At 41.4% G+C, this 17,194-nt stretch overlaps 1 protein-coding gene across 1 annotated transcript in view; it reads right to left on the bottom strand.

The window, feature by feature from the left end:
• The window catches only part of FERMT1 (FERM domain containing kindlin 1), a gene marked incomplete at its 3' end in the record, with an annotated part of 52,617 nt that extends 35,991 nt beyond the window's left edge, over positions 1-16,626 (bottom strand). Inside the window, exons 1-3 of the mRNA XM_079719852.1 lie at positions 16,524-16,626; positions 11,545-11,713; positions 9,224-9,457 (exon numbers count right to left, since the gene is read on the bottom strand). Of these exons, the coding sequence (XP_079575978.1) occupies positions 9,224-9,457; positions 11,545-11,695 (385 nt within the window). The 5' untranslated portion in view covers positions 11,696-11,713; positions 16,524-16,626. The remainder of the gene's footprint in view (positions 1-9,223; positions 9,458-11,544; positions 11,714-16,523) is intronic.
• Between the last annotated feature and the right edge of the window lie 568 nt (positions 16,627-17,194).

Below are 17,194 nucleotides of genomic sequence, written 5' to 3'. Positions count from 1 at the left end.
CTTGGTGCTGAGGCTGAGGCTGGCAATTGAGCTCGATTCCCTCCCAGTAACCAAGCCTGACTGTCAGGCTGCAACACACACCTGTGACCATTCCAAATGCATAATTTATACACAAAACCCGGAAATGAATCAAAATTTCCAGTGGAAGCTGTACAAACAAAACAAAACAAAACAAAACACTGATATCTCCAAGCCTAAGATTTGTGCCTTGTCTTTTCTTCGAGGGAAAAACTCATCCTATTGCTAAATTTGATTTAGTTTCAATTGGTCGCATATAAAAAGTGACTATTAGGGAATTCCCTGGTGGTCCAGTGGTTAGGACTCGGCCCTTTCACTGCTGTGGCTTGTGTTCAATCTCTGGTAGGTGAACTGAGACCCTGCAAGCCATGTGGCATAGGTCAAAAAGAAAAAAAAAAAGGGGGGGTTATTAGAAATGCCAAGTTGAGCCCTTTAGAACTACCATGAAGGTGTAATCTGGAAAAGAAAAGAATGTATGAATGTTTCTGTTTATTTCAAAACTTCAAGTTTCCAATCCACTGCGGTGTGTGAAATGTAGAATTTTATTTACTCATTTACTGTTTTCAAATTTTCATTAGAATATTACTGAAAGCAATGTGCCCTGTGCTTGTCATTTGCTCACCATGCATCAGGGACAATTCTGGAACTTATGTTTTGTAATGGAAGTTTCCATTCATTTGCTCAGTCAACAACCAGTTACTGGAGTTGAGGAAGATGGCGGAAGAGTGAGACGCAGAGATCACCTTCCTCCCCACAGATACAACAGAAATACATCTACATGTGGAACAACTCCTACAGAACACCTACTGAATGCTGGCAGAAGACCTCAGACCTCCCAAAAGGCAAGAAACTCCCCACGTACCTGGTTAGGGCAAAAGAAAAAAGAAAAAACACAGACAAAAGAATAGGGACGGGATCTGCACCAGTGGGAGGGAGCTGTGAAGGAGGAAATGTTTCCACATACTAGGAGCCCCTTCGTGGGCGGAGACGGGGGATGGAGGGGGGAAACTTCGGAGCCGCGGAGGAGAGCGCAGTAACAGGGGTGCGGAGGGCAAAGCGGAGAGATTCCCGCACAGAGGATCGGTGCCGACAAGCACTCACTAGCCCGAGAGGCTGGTCTGCTCACCCGCCGGGACGGGCGGGGGCTGGGAGCTGAGGCTCGGGCTTCGGTAGGATCCCAGGGAGAGGACTGGCGGCGTGAACACAGCCTGAAGGGGTTAGTGCGCCACGGCTGGCCGGGAGGGAGTCCGGGAGAATGTCTGGACTTGCCGAAGAGGCAAGAGACTTTTTCTTCCCTCTTTGTTTCCTGGTGAGCGAGGAGAGGGGATTAACAGCGCCGCTTAAATGAGCTCCAGAAACGGGTGCGAACTGCGGCTAACAGCGCGGACCCCAGAGACGGGCATGGGACGCTAAGGCTGCTGCCGCCGCCACCAAGAAGCCTGTGAGCCAGCACAGGTCACTATCCACACCTCCCCTCTCTGGAGCCTGTGCAGCCCGCCACTGCTAGGGCCCCATGATCCAGGGACAACTTCCCTGGGAGAGCGCACGGCATGCCTCAGGCTGGCGTAACATCACGCCGGCCTTTGCCGCCGCAGGCTCGCCCCGCACTCCGTGCCCCTCCGTCCCCCCGGCCTGCGCGAGCCAGAGCCCCTGAATCAGCTGCTCTTTTACCCCGTCCTGTCTGAGCGAAAAACAGACGCCTTCAGGTGACCTACACGCAGAGGTGGGGCCAAATCCAAAGCTGAACCCCGGCAGCTGTGCAAACACAGAAGAGAAAGGGAAATCTCTCCCAGCAGCCACAGGAGCAGCGGATTAAATCTCCAGAATCAACTTGACGTACCCTGCATCTGTGGAATACATGAATAGACAACAAATCATCCCAAATTGAGGTGGACTTTGAGAGCAAGATATATTATTTTTTCCCCTTTTCCTCTTTTTGTGAGTGTGTATGTGGATGCTTCTGTGTGAGATTTTGTCTGTAAAGCTTTGCTTTCACCATTTGTCCTAGGGTTCTGTCTGTCCAGTTTTTTTTTTTAAGTAAATTTTTTTTTCTTAATAATAATAAAAAATATTATTATTATTATTATTTTGCAGTATGAGGGCCTCTCACTGTTGTGGCCTCTCCTGTTGCAGAGCACAGGCTCTGGATGCTCAGGCTCAGCAGCCATGGCTCATGGGCTTACCCGCTCCGCGGCATGTGGGATTTCTCCAGACCGGGGTGCAAACCCATGTCCCCTGCATCAGCAGGAGGACTCTCAACCACTGTGCCACCAGGGAAGCCCATTAATAATTATTTTTTATTTTAATAACTTTATTTTATTTTATTTTATCCCCTTCCTTCCTTCCTCCCTCCCTCCCTCCCTTTTCTTCCTTCCGTTCTTTCTTTCTTTCTTTCTTTCTTTCTTTCTTTCTTTCTTTCTTTCTTTCTTTCTTTCTTTCTACTTTTTCTCCATTTTATTCTGAGCCGTGTGGATGAAAGGCTCTCAGTGCTCCAGCCAGGCGTCAGTGCTGTGCCTCTGAGGCGGGAGAGCCAGCTTCAGGACACTGGTCCACAAGAGACCTCCCAGCTCCATGTAATATCAAATGACAAAAATCTCCCAGAGATCTCCATCTCAACAACAAGACCCAGCTTCACTCAATGACCAGCAAGCAACAGTGTTGGACACCCTATGCCGAACATCTAGCAAGAAAGGAACACAACCCCACCCATTAGCAGAGAGGCTGCCTAAAATCATAATAAGGCCACAGACACCCCAAAACACACCACCAGATGTGGACCTGCCCACCAGCAAGACAAGATACAGACTCATCCACCAGAACACAGGCATTAGTCCCCTCCACCAGGAAGCCTACACAACCCACTGAGCAACCTTAGCCACTGGGGGTAGACACCAAAAACAACAGGAACTACGAACCAGCAGCCTGCAAAAAGGAGACCCCAAACACAGTAAGTTAAGCAAAGTGAGAAGACAGAAAAACACAAAGCAGATGAAGAAGCAAGGCAAAAAACCACCAGACCTAACAAATGAAGAGGAAATAGGCAGTCTACCTGAAAAGGAATTCAGAGAAATGAGAGTAAAGATGATCCAAAATCTTAGAAATAGAATGGAGAAAATACAAGAAATGTATAACAAAGACTTAGACAAACTAAAGAGGAAACAAGCAACGATGAACAACACAATAAATGAAATTAAAAATACTCTAGAAGAGATCAATAGCAGAATAACTGAGGCAGAAGAATGGATAAGTGACCTGGAAGATAAAATAGTGGAAATAACTACTACAGAGCAGAATAAAGAAAAAAGAAGGAAAAGAACTGAGGACAGTCTCAGTGACCTCTGGGACAACATTAAACACACCAACATTCGAATTATAGGTGTCCCAGAAGAAGAAGAGAAAAAGAAAGGGACTGAGAAAATATTTGAAGAGATTATAGTTGAAAATTTCCCTAATATGGGAAAGGAAATAGTTAATCAAGTCCAGGAAGAACAGAGAGTCCCATACATGATAAATCCAAGGAGAAACCACACCAAGACACATATTAATCAAACTATCAAAAATTAAATACAAAGAAAACATATTAAAAGCAGCAAGGGAAAAACAACATATAACACACAAGGGAATGCCCATAAGGTTAATAGCTGATCTTTCAGCAGAAACTCTGCAAGCCAGAAGGGAGTGGCAGGGCGTATTTAAAATGATGAAGGAGAAAAACCTACAACCAAGATTACTCTACCCAGCAAGGATCTCATTCAGATTTGATGGAGAAATTAAAACCCTTACAGACAAGCAAAAGCTGTGAGAGTTCAGCAACACCAAACCAGCTTTACAACAAATGCTAAAGGAACTTCTCTAGGCAAGAAACACAAGAGAAGGAAAAAACCTACAATAACAAACCCAAAACAATTAAGAAAACGGGAACAGCAACATAAATATCGATAACTACCTTAAAAGTAAATGGATTAAATGCTCCCACCGAAAGAAACAGAGTGGCTGAATGGATACAAAAACAAGACCCATATATATGCTGTCTACAAGAGACCCACTTCAGACCTAGGGACACATACAGACTGAAAGTGAGGGGATGGAAAAAGATATTCCATGCAAATGGAAATCAAAAGAAAGCTGGAGTAGCAATTCTCATATCAGACAAAATAGACTTTAAAATAGAGACTATTACAAGAGACAAAGAAGGACACTACATAATGATCAAGGGATCGATCCAACAAGAAGATATAAAAATTGTAAATATTTATGCACCCAACATAGGAGCACCTCAATACATAAGGAAAATAATAACAGCCATAAAAGGGGAAATTGACAGTAACAAAATCATAGTAGGGGATTTTAACACCTCACTTTCACCAAAGGCCACATCATCCAAAATGAAAATAAATAAGGAAACACAAGCTTTAAATGATACATTAAAAAAGATGGACTTAAGGACATTCCATCCAAAAACAACAGAATACACATTTTTCTCAAGTGCTCATGGAACATTCTCCAGGATAGATCATACCTTGGGTCACAAATCAAGCCTTGGTAAATTTAAGAAAATTGAAATCGTATCAAGTATCTTTTCTGACCACAACGCTATGAGACTAGATATCAATTACAAGAAAAGATCTGTAATAAATACAAACACATGGAGGTGAAACAATACATTACTTAATAACCAAGTGATCACTGAAGAAATCAAAGAGGAAATCAAAAAATACGTAGAAACAAATGACAATGGAGACACAACAACCCAAAACCTACGGGATGCAGCAAAAGCAGTTCTAAGAGGGAAGTTTATAGCAATACAATCCTACCTTAAGAAACAGGAAACATCTCGAATAAACAACCTAAACTTGCACCTAAAGCAATTAGAGAAAGAAGAACAAAAAAACCCAAAAGTTAGCAGAAGGAAAGAAATCATAAAAATCAGATCAGAAATAAATGAAAAGGAAATGAAGGAAACAATAGCAAAGATCAATAAAACTAAAAGCTGGTTCTTTGAGAAGGTAAACAAAGTTGATAAACCATTAGCCAGACTCATCAAGAAAAAAAGGGAGAAGATTCAAATCAATAGATTTAGAAATGAAAAAGAGGAAGTAACAACTGACACTGCAGAAATACAAAGGATCATGAGAGATTACTACAAGCAACTCTATGCCAATAAAATGGACAACCTGGAAGAAATGGACAAATTCTTAGAAATGCACAACCTGCCGAGACTGAACCAGGAAGAAATGGAAAATATGAACAGACTAATCACAAGCACTGAAATTGAAACTGTGATTAAAAATCTTCCAACAAACAAAACCCAGGACCAGATGGCTTCACAGCTGAATTCTATCAAACATTTAGAGAAGAGCTAACACCTATCCTACTCAAATTCTTCCACAATATAGCAGAGGGAGGAACACACCCAAACTCATTCTACGAGGCCACCATCACCCTGATACCAAAACAAGACAAAGAGTCACAAACAAAGAAAACTACAGGCCAATATCACTGATGAACATAGATGCAAAAATCCTCAACAACATACTAGCAAACAGAATCCAACAGCACATTAAAGGGATCATACACCATGATCAAGTGGGGTTTATTCCAGGAATGCAAGGATTCTTCAATATACACAAATCAATCAACGTGATACACCATATTAACAAATTGAAAGAGAAAAACCATATGATCATCTCAATACATGCAGAGAAAACTTTCAACAAAATTCAACACCCATTTACGATAAAAACCCTGTAGAAAGTAGGCATGGAGGGAACTTTCCTCAACATAATGAAGGCCATATATGACAAACCCACAGCCAAAATCGTCCTCAATGGTGAAAAACTGAAACCATTTCCACTAAGATCAGGAACAAGACAAGGTTGCCCACTCTCACCACTCTTATTCAACATAGTTTTGGAAGTTTTAGCCACAGCAATCAGAGAAGAAAAAGAAATAAAAGGAATCCAAATCGGAAAAGAAGAAGTAAAGCTGTCACTGTTTGCAGATGACATGATACTCTACATAGAGAATCCTAAAGATGCTACCAGAAAACTACTAGAGCTAATCAGTGAATATGATACAGTAGCAGGATACAAAATTAATGCACAGAAATCTCTGGCCTTCTTATACACCAATGATGAAAAATCTGAAAGTGAAATTAAGAAAACACTCCCATTTACCACTGCAACAAAAAGAATAAAATATCTAGGAGTAAACCTACCTAAGGAGACAAAAGACCTGTATACAGAAAATTATAAGACAGTGATGAAAGAAATTAAAGATGATAGAATTAGATGGAGAGATATACCATGTTCTTGGATTGGAAGAATCAATGTTGTGAAAATGACTCTACTACCCAAAGTAATCTACAGATTCAATGCAATCCCTATCAAACTACCACTGGCATTTTTCACAGAACTAGAACAAAAAATTTCACAATTTGTATGGAAACACAAAAGACCCCGAATAGCCAAAACAATCTTGAGAACGTAAAATGGAGCTGGAGGAATCAGGTTCCCTGACTTCAGACTATAATACAAAGCTACAGTAATCAAGACAGTATGGTACTGGCACAAAAACAGAAAGATAGATCAATGGAACAGGATAGAAAGCCCAGAAACAAAGCCACGCACATATGGTCACCTTATCTTTGATAAAGGAGGCAAGAATATACAGTGGAGAATAACAGCCTGTTCAATAAGTGGTGCTGGGATAACTGGACAGGTACATGTAAAAGTATGAAATTAGAACATGCCCTAACACCATACACAAACATAAACTCAAAATGGATTAAAGACCTAAATGTAAGGCCGGACACTATCAAACTCTTAGAGGAAAACATAGGCTGAAGGCTCTATGACATAAATCACAGCAATATCCTTTTTGACCCAGCTCCTAGAGAAATGAAAATAAAAACAAAAATAAACAAATGGGATCTAATGAAACTTAAAAGCTTTTGCACAGCAAAGGAACCCATAAACAAGACCAAAAGACAACCCTCAGAATCGGAGGAAATATTTGCAAATGAAGCAACTGACAAAGGATTAATCTCCAAAATTTACAAGCAGCTCATGCAGCTCAATAACAAAAATACAAACAACGCAATCCAAAAATGGGCAGAAGGCCTAAATAGACATTTCTCCAAAGAAAATATACAGAGTGCAAACAAACACATGAAAGAATGCTCAACATCATTAATCATTAGAGTAATGCAAATCAAAACTACAATGAGATATCATCTCACACCGGTCAGAATGGCCATCATCAAAAATTCTAGAAACAATAAATGCTGGAGAGGATATGGAGAAAAGGGAACCCTCTTGCACTGTTGGTGGGAATGTAAATTGATACAGCCACTATGGAGAACAGTATGGAGGTTCCTTAAAAAACTAAACATAGAACTACCATATGACCCAGCAATCCCACTACTGGGCATATACCCTGAGAAGACCATAATTCAGAAAGGGTCATGTACCAAAATGTTCATTGCAGCTCTATTTACAATAGTCAGGACATGGAAGCAACCTAAGTGTCCATCAAGAAATGAATGGATAAAGAAGATGTGGCACATATATACAATGGAATATTACTCAGCCATAAAAAGAAACGAAATTGAGTTATTTGTAGTGAGGTGGATGGAACTAGAGTGTCATACAGAGAGAAGTAAGTCAGAAAGAGAAAGACAAATACTGTATGCTAATACATATATATGGAATCTAAGGGAAAAAAAAAAAGAAAAAGAATAAAGGTCATGAAGTACCTAGGGGTAAGATGGGAATAAAGACACAGACCTACTAGAACATGGACTTGAGGATATGGGGAGGGGGAAGGGTAAGCTGTGACAAAGTGAGAGAGTGGCATGGACATATATACACTACTAAACGTAAAATAGATAGCTAGTGGGAAGCAGCCACATAGCACAGGGAGATCAGCTAGGTCGTTTGTGACCACCTAGAGGGGTGGGATAGGGAGGGTGGGTGGGAGGGAGATGAACGACCAAAGAGATATGGGAACATATGTATATGTATAACTGATTGACTTTGTTATAAAGCAGAAACTAACACACTATTGTAAAACAATTTTACTCCAATAAAGACGTTAAAAAACAAAACAAAAAACCAAACAAAAAAACAAACAACCAGTTACTAAGCAGTTGGTGTGTGCCAGGCATTCTCCTAGGTGTTAGGAACACAGACATGCTCAAGAAATGGTTCTGTCTTCACCTTATTTAATACTATAACAGCCTGCAGTACCCAACATTGGCACTCTCAATCCTGTGTACACTATTATACTTTTTCCTTTTTTTCTCCACTACCTAGCTCCTTGTAACATCTTATTTTTTACATGATTTACTTTCTGTCTCTGTATGCTACAATGTAAGCTCAAGGAGGGCAGAGATTTTGGGCTATTTTTATTGCTTAACCCATCCCTAGCACTCATCCCAGTGCCTGCCAAACCAATACGTATATATTTGTTGAAGGAATGAATGAGCAGTTTACAGTTTAATGGGGAGATAGATCACTCACTCACATACTGTATATACTGTGTTCAAATACTAAATCTTTGCCTTGGAACTCGAGAATATACATACACACTTTCAAAAAACATAAAATAAGAACACATTCCTGACCCAGGGTTTGCTCCTATTATGGAAGTCCCAGGAAGAAGAAATGGTTTGGACAGTGTTGTCTCTAATGGCTGTTAAAGTTTCTGATCCATAAGTGTACTTTTCTGCTTAAAATAAACTCCACAAATGATGTTTGTGGACAGAGTTATTTACTGGAGCCAAATGTTTGGGAAGCAATTAAGACACTGCATCACCATTATCTCAAAAACAATAAAGATGCATTGGCTCTATGGTGATAATAATTTAATGGAACTCTTTTTTTGTCTTAAATATAATGATGATTTCAGTATGGCTTAGAGAAATGAGTTTTGGGGGGAAAATCTTAATGGGGTTGTCTCTTCTGTTTACAAATCTCTTTGAAATAGTTTTAAGCTTTGGGGAAGTGAATCTGATTTATTCCAATAATGTTCCGTTTGGTTTAACTTCACTAAATGGCTAAAGTCTCCAGAACTGGGCTCGAAAAGTATGCTCCTAATAAGGGACATGTTCTGTAAAGCCAATTGCTTGTGGACAGAAGTGATCGTATTTTCCTGTCCTCCTCTGCTGAGAGTCCAGGGGGCGCAGGCGCCTGCGGGAACTCACTCAGGGCTCTGCAGATGTCGCTGACCGCTCTGAAGACCACGGCCGAGAAGCTGACTCGCAGTCGCACTGTCTTCACGTTGGGCAGGCGGAGGCGAAGCATTTTATGCTGAGGGGTGAAGAGAAGCTTTGCATCTGCCTGGACCCCACATTTGTCCAGGGTCCAGTGCGTTTTCAGAAGCCAGCATTTCTTCTGTTCCCACCAAAGTGCAAAGTCTGACCAGTCCTGGGCTATGTCTGCAAGAACGGAGAACACAGTGCAGTAAAGTGAGAGTGAGCACTCGCACCCCAGAGTCAAGTCCCTTGTGTGCAAAACTGAAGCCAACGCTGGTCTTCAGCTCCCACCTCCTCCTACAGCCCAAAGTTTCATCATTCTTGGCTTCTTATCAAAGTCCCTAAGGCGGGGCAGGTAGAAGACAGACTGAACCTTACCTTCTTTATATTTAAATACTATGGAAGGAAGAGAAACATACAATTTTTGTTCCTGATGAAATACTAAAGTTATCTTCTCCCAAGTCCCTTGGTGCCATGGTCCTTTCTGGGAAGGTCAGAAGCATCACCTCTGTTTAATCAAGATTATTTCTCTAATAGAAATGAATCCTTCCACAAGGGAATATCAACAGCTCCCAATCAAATTCCACGCAGAAGTACTGGGAAGCTGACATTTCACTCTTCTCAGGAAGGTCCATCTCTTATTAGTTCCACCATATTCCCAGTTTCTAAAGTGTTTACACTGAAATCAGAGCTGAATATTTTCTCTCTTAATGGTAGCATCAACATTGAATTCTTCCCCTTCTTCAATGCCCCTTGGCATCTAGGTTGAATCTTTCCCCTTTGCCAATGTTAGAGTCAATATTCAATCTTTTATTTTGCTAAATTAAGAGCCACCAGTATTTTTATTTACTTAAAAAATAGTTTCTCCCTCTTTCTTTCTCTCTATTTAAATTAGAAAACCTTTCTCTCGGTGCTATTAGAAGTATAAATGCTATAACCATTTTGGAAAGTCCTTTTCAGTAATTTTTCTCTGAGCTATATACCCATTAGAAATGCATGTACTATATAGACCAAAAGACAGGTACTAGGGCTTCCCTGGTGTCACAGTGGTTGAGAGTCCGCCTGCTGATGCAGGGGACACGGGTTCGTGCCCCGGTCCTGGAAGATCCCACATGCCGCGGATCGGCTGGGCCCGTGAGCCATGGCCGCTGAGCCTGTGCATCCAGAACCTGTGCTCTGCAATGGGAGAGGCCACAACAGTGAGAGGCCCACGTACCGCAAAAAAAAAAAAAAAAAAAAAGACAGGTACTATCTGTAAAAGCCCCCAAATGGAAACAATCCAAATATCTATCAACAGGTAAATGGATAAATTGTGGCATAATCATACAATTGAATATTATACAGCAATGAGAATCAATGAACCCAAACTATATGCAATAGCATGGTTAAATCTCACAGACATAATGTGGCAGAAAAGAAAGCAGATGCCTAAGAGTATATTATCCTGTATAATTCCACTTATATACAGTTTGCAAACAAGTAAAATTATCCCTATGGAGTAAGAATTCAGGATAGTGGTTACCCTTGGTGGGGCAGTGGCTGGGAAGGGTTAGGTGTGGGACTTGGGTGGGGGAACAGGTAATGTTTTCTTTCTTGATCTGGGTGGTGGTTATATGACTTTGTGAAAATTCACTGAACAGTACACTTATAATAAGTGCACTTTTCTATAAGTATATGATACTCCAATGAAAGCTTACTTAAAAATACTTTATATCACTAGTGTAAATGATAAGCTAACATCTGTGGTCTTAAGTAGAAGACAAAAAATAAATACAAAGAAAATAGAACATTATTAAATTCTAGGTACCTCATGTTGACTCGTGATGTGAAGACTCTGACCCTGAAGATTTCTTTCCTTGTTTTAAACAGGGTGAGTAGCAAATGGTGGACAATGTTAAAAGACATACTGGCACCAGGCCGCCTGCATCACGGAGCAATCAAGCATTAACAGAGAATCACACAGTAATCTAAGGCCCCAGGTGTGGTCTAAAGTCTCCATGGAAGGGGTCCCGTTCTTGTGCAAATAGGTTTTTACACCTACTGGGGAGATTTAGTTTGCCACCAAAGACTCAAATTTTCATATTGGGGGTCAGAGGGTGGTTTGGGCTCCTTCAGGGCTTCCCATTTCTCTTCCTCTTGCAGGCAGGGGCCATTACAAGATGGATGATCAAAAAAATTTAGATGGTCAGACAATCCAGTTCAGCCATTTAGTGGTGATGCAACAGAGAGCGTTTCAAATGTAGAGAAACCATAAAGAAGCAGCAACTTACTGATCTTTTCCACTAACTTGAGCATCACTCCCCCAATGTGCAGGTCTCCAGACACTCTCAGTGTGACGTCCTTCTGCTCCTCTTCATTTGGATGGTCAACTTGGATCACGAGCTCCCAAGAAGCAGACGCAAAGTCACTGGATGAGAGCATTGTGGCAAATGCAGGTGTCTTTGCGTAAAAAGTCAGACAGATCAGAAGGAGACTGGGACTCGCCAAGCAGACCTTGCAGAGCAAAACTTTTTTCCCCCATTTTAGCCCCCTCTTCAAAAATGCTGCAGGGTTCCTGATATTAAATTCAGCATCTTAACTTTAAAGACAAAAAGTCTTATAAAAATGATCTCAAGCCTTCTAAATTTATGTACTTCACTTTTCCACACTCCCAGGTCCACCTGGCTATTTTCTGTGCCTGCCCAGTGCATCCATCCCTCTCTACTGACTTTTCTTGACCTTCTCTGAACTATTTTAGCAATAGGCAGCAAATCATGACAATCTTTGACAATTAAAAAAAATCAACTTTATTGAAGTATAATTTGTATACAATAAAATGCATTGAATTTAAATGTACACTTTGATGTATTTTGTTGTATGCAAATTATACCTCAATAGAACTGATTTAAAAAAAGGAAATTAAAATCTTTATCTTGGGACTTCCCTGGTGGTGCAGTGGTGAAGACTCAGTGCTCCCAATGCAGGGGGCCCGGGTTCAACCCCTGGTCAGGGAACTAGATCTCACATGCATGCCACAATGAGTTTGTATGCTACAACTAAGGAGCAAGTGAGCTGTAACTAAGGAGCCCTTGAGCCGCAACTAAGGAGCCTGCCTGTTACAACTAAGACCCAGCACAACCAAATAAATAAATATTAAAAAATATTTATCTCTAATGTATATACATATGTATTATTACATTCCTCCCATAAATACTGATGATATCTTCTGGTATGAAAATTCAAAAAATAAAAATAGAGCAAAATTGTTTCTATTTTAGTCATATAAGGTAGTTTTATCTTAAACACATAGAGAAGCAGGTCATTAGTTATTGCCACATATTTGATTTACTTGAATAACCATTTTATATCATATAGAGGTTGATAAACAAGTGTATCAATTAAGTTTTTGGATACACCTTTAGCAACAGATTTAAAACAGGAGTGACAGACATACAAACCCACTCTTCAAAGTACAGTTAGGGGTGAGAACTTGAAACCCATAGTGTTCTCCTCATTGGAGGAACTATGATGAAAGAAGCTAAGCAGTATCAGAACTGAGTGTTGTGGGGGTAATAGGAACACTTGGATTCCAAAATGGCAGAACTTAAAAATGTCAGCTCTCTCTTAAATAGAAAGCAAATGATACTACCTCTCCTGGCTATTTTAAGATTTAAAATAAAAATCAGTCATTTAAGTGATAACAAATGTTTTTCACTTTGCTAGGTAAAGACAGCTTATGAGAAATCTATGTTTTCATAAGGCCTGTTTTTGAGAAACATCTGTGCATGCAAACAGCCCAGGAGAGGGCTTCTCTAATGGAAAGTGCACACGAACACTGAGAACCTTATTAATATGCAGATTCTATTCAGCAGGATCTTATTAACATGCAGGTTCTAGTCATCAGGTCTGGGGTGGATGTGGAAACCCTGCATTCATAACAAGCTCCAGCTAATGATGGTCTTCCTCTCACACCCTCAAATTGCAACAGTCACTTGAAAAATTAGCTCCAGGACTCACTTCCTGCCTTCAAACTAACTAGATCACTTATTAAGCCAGGACTATGGTGACCTCTGAGAAGGTCTGCAGAAAGTGGGCATAGAGGGAACGTACCTTAACATAATAAAGGCCATATATGATGAACCCACAGCTAAAATCATACTCAATGGTGAAAAGCTGAAAGTATTTCCCTCTAAGATCAGGAACAAAACAAGGATGCCCACTCTAGCCACTTTTATACAACATAGTATTGGAAGACCTAGCCACAGCAATCAGACAAGAAAAAGAAATAAAAGGAAGCTAAACTGGAAAGGATGCAGTAAAACTGTCACTGTTTGCAGATGACATGATACTATACATAAAAAATCCTAAAGATGCCACCAGAAAACTACTAGAGCTCATCAATGAATTCAGTAATGTTGCAGACCACAAAATATATATACAGTAATCTGTTGCATTTCTATACATGAACAATGAATTATCAGAGAAATTAAGGAAACAATCATATTTACCACTACATCAAAAAGAATAAAATACCTAGTAATAAACCAACCTAAGGAGGTAAAAGATCTATACTTGGAAAACTATAAGACACTGAAGAAAGAAATTGAAGACAACACAAACAGATGGAAAGGTATACCATATTCATGGATTAGAAGAATTAATATTGTTAAAATGACCATACTACCCAAGGCAATTTACAGAGTCAATGCAATCTCTATCAAAATAGCAACAGCATTTTTCACAGAACTAGAACAAATAATTTTAAAATTTGTATGGAAACACGAAAGACCCTGAATAGCCAAAATGATCTTGAAAAAGAAGAACAGAGCTGGAGGAATCATGCTCCCATGACTTCAGACTATACTACAAAGTTACAGTAATTGAAACAGTATAGGACTGGCATAAAAACAGACACAGATCAATGGAATAGAACAGAAAGCCCCAAAATAAACCCACACACTTGTCAATTAATCCACAACAAGGGAGGCAAGAATATACGATGGAGAAAAAACAGTCTCTTCAATAAGTGGTGCTGGGAAAACTGGACAGCTACATGTAAAAGAATGAAATTAGAACACTCTCTAACAACATATACAAAAATAAACTCAAAACGGATTAAAGACCTAAATATAATCAGAAACCATAAAACTCCTAGAAGAAACCAAAGGCAGAACACTCCTTGACTTGAATCGTAGCAATATTTTTTTTGGATCTGTCTCCTAAAGCAAATGAAATAAAAGCAAAAATAAACAAATGGGACCTAATTAGACTTAAAAGCTTTTGTATGGCAAAGGAAACCATAAACAAAATGAAAAGACAACCTATGGAATGGGAGAAAATATTTGTAAAAGATGTGAAAGACAAGGGATTAATTCCCCAAATATACAAATAGCTTATACAGCTCAAGTAAAAAACAAAAACAAAAGCAAAAACAACACAACCCGTTCAAAAAATGGGCATAAGACCTAAATAGACATTTCTCCAAAGTAGACATATAGATGGCCAACAGGCACAGGAAAAGATGCTCAACATGTTAATCATCAGGAAAATGCAAATTAAAACCACAGTGAGATATTGCCTCATACCTGTCAGAATGGCTATCATCAAAAAGACTACATATAACAAATGTTGGCAAGGATGTGGAGAAAAGGGAACCCTCCTACACTGTTGGTGGGAATGTAAATTGGTGTAGCCACCTTGGAAAACAGTATGGCAGTTTCTCAAAAAACTAAAAATAGAACTACCACATGACCCAGCAATTACACTCCTGTGTATATATCAGAAACAAAACAAAACAAAACAAAACAACTGAAAACACCAATTAGAAAAGATACCTGCACTCCAATGTTCATAGCAGCATTATTTACAATAGATATGGAAGCAACTTAAGTGTCCATCAACAGATGAGTAGATAAAGAAGATGTGGAATGGAATATTAGCCATAAAAAAATAATGAAATTTTGCCATTTGCAACAGCATGGATGGACTTGGAGGGTATTATGCTGAGTGAAATAAGTCAGACAGAGAAATACAAATACTGTACAATATCACTTATATGTGGAATCTAAAAAAATAAAACAAACTAGTGAATATAACAAAAAGGAAACAGACTCACAGGTATAGAGAACAAACTAGTGGTTACCAGCGGGGAGAGGAAAGCGGGGAGGGGCAAGCTAGGGATAGGAAATTGAGGTACAAACTATTATGTATACAATAAATAAGCAGCCAAAACGAACAACATTGTAAAGCAATTTTACTCCAATAAAAAAAAATTTTTTTAAATAAAATAAGCTACAAGGATATATTGTACAACTCTTAAAACTCTGAGCTAAACTCAGTACCTTCACTAAGCATTCCTACTGACATAAATCTTTCCCAGTGAGGACACAATAAAGATAACTCTTTCATAGACAAACTCATAACACGCCATTGAAGTATTTGACTTTAAGATCCTTACAATTTCTAAAATGCTATGATTTAAGGTTTTGTTATTTAAAATGTTTTGTACATAAAGAAAATAACCTTACTTTTAAGGTGACTCCTTACTGCTTGTTTCATGAGCAATCAGACAGAAGGTTTTTTCTTTTCCTAACCTGGGCAATCAAAACACTTCTCATTTAGGCAATAAATGGTGATTCCCTTACAACGAAATTCTGGGTAAAATTAGGCAATCTGGTTCCCCCACATTCCTCTCCTATCTTTTCTGCGCCTTTTTGAGCGAACTTCTCACGTTCAGCAAGCTGTTACTTGTTGAGGGAAGCACATCTAAGTTAAAGACCAGAACAAGAAGCAAAGCGCACCGCCAGACCTGCCTTCCTCTGGGGAGGCCCAGTTGCCCACTTCCTCGGGTCCTTTATAGAAAAATCAATCAAGAAAGACAGACAGACGCAGGCAGGCAGACAGAGAGAAAGACGGGGGGAAATAGACCCAACGCTTCCCCTGGAAGATCAGAGAGTGAGTGGGTCCGAAGGCCTCTGGCCTGTCTTTTGCCAGCTCTGCAGGGTCCTGAGGCCCAGGGGAGTGTGGTGGGTGGGTAGAAACCTGCCCCCTACCCTCATAAAGGCAGTACCCGCGGCTGGACGGAGAGTTTACTTTGCGCAGCCAGATACGCAAGGACGGAGAAGGTGGTCACAAGTCGAGGACGCGGTTTTTAATTCAGCAGCCATTTAAGTGCAAGGGGCTGTAGAAAGACAGGGGCGGGGGTCTCGGGAACCAGCGGTGCCCATCGCAGCCTCCCCTCCCCGCCTGGTCCCGGCCCCTCGCCACCCACCTCCTTTCCGGAGCCTGCGGCGTGCGGAGTCGCTGCCCCCTGGAGACCCGGCCAGAGGCCACTGCGGCCGAGCCAGGGGCGCGCGGTGGCGGCAGCTGCTCCGCGAGGTTCGGCTGGCGAGGGCTGCGCGCGGACCTGCCACCTAGACTGGCGCCCGCCTCCGCCGCCCAGTCTCCGCCCCGCGCGGCCCCCGGGGCCAGGCCGGTTAGCACAGCGGGCAGGCGGCTGCACGCCCAGCCCCCGCCTGCCAGGTCCCGCTGCTCGGGGAGGAGGCGCTCCGCAGACTTTACGGGCAAAGGGTGGTCGCCCGGCTACCGCGCTGCGAGAGGGCGGGGAGACCCCGGCGGAGGCTGAGCCCCGTGCCCCTCTTGCGACCTCTCATCCTGCCCACCCTCCCTTAGACCGCCTCCAGTTTCCCGGTTCCCCGAGGCCCGCCCAGGACTAGCCCCGTGATTAAGGTCCTGCTACTTCCCCGCCCGCAGGGTGTACCAGTCACTCACACCCCGGGGTGCGTCCACGCGCCAGGAGCCCCGGCTTCAGGCGGGAACAACCGCCTCCCCTCTAGAGAGCCTGGAGGACCTGTGGTCGCCAGGTGGAAGAAACAAAAGCGGTTCATCTCTGAGTAAGAGGGTGGTGTAAACCCCTGAGAAGGGTGAGGCACTCCAAACATG

Source organism: Hyperoodon ampullatus (genome assembly GCF_949752795.1).
Source record: "Hyperoodon ampullatus genome assembly, chromosome: 14".
NCBI classification, from domain to species: Eukaryota; Metazoa; Chordata; class Mammalia; order Artiodactyla; family Ziphiidae; genus Hyperoodon; species Hyperoodon ampullatus.
Note: the sequence above shows the minus strand (reverse complement) of the source record. Positions and strands in the feature narration are given on the sequence as shown.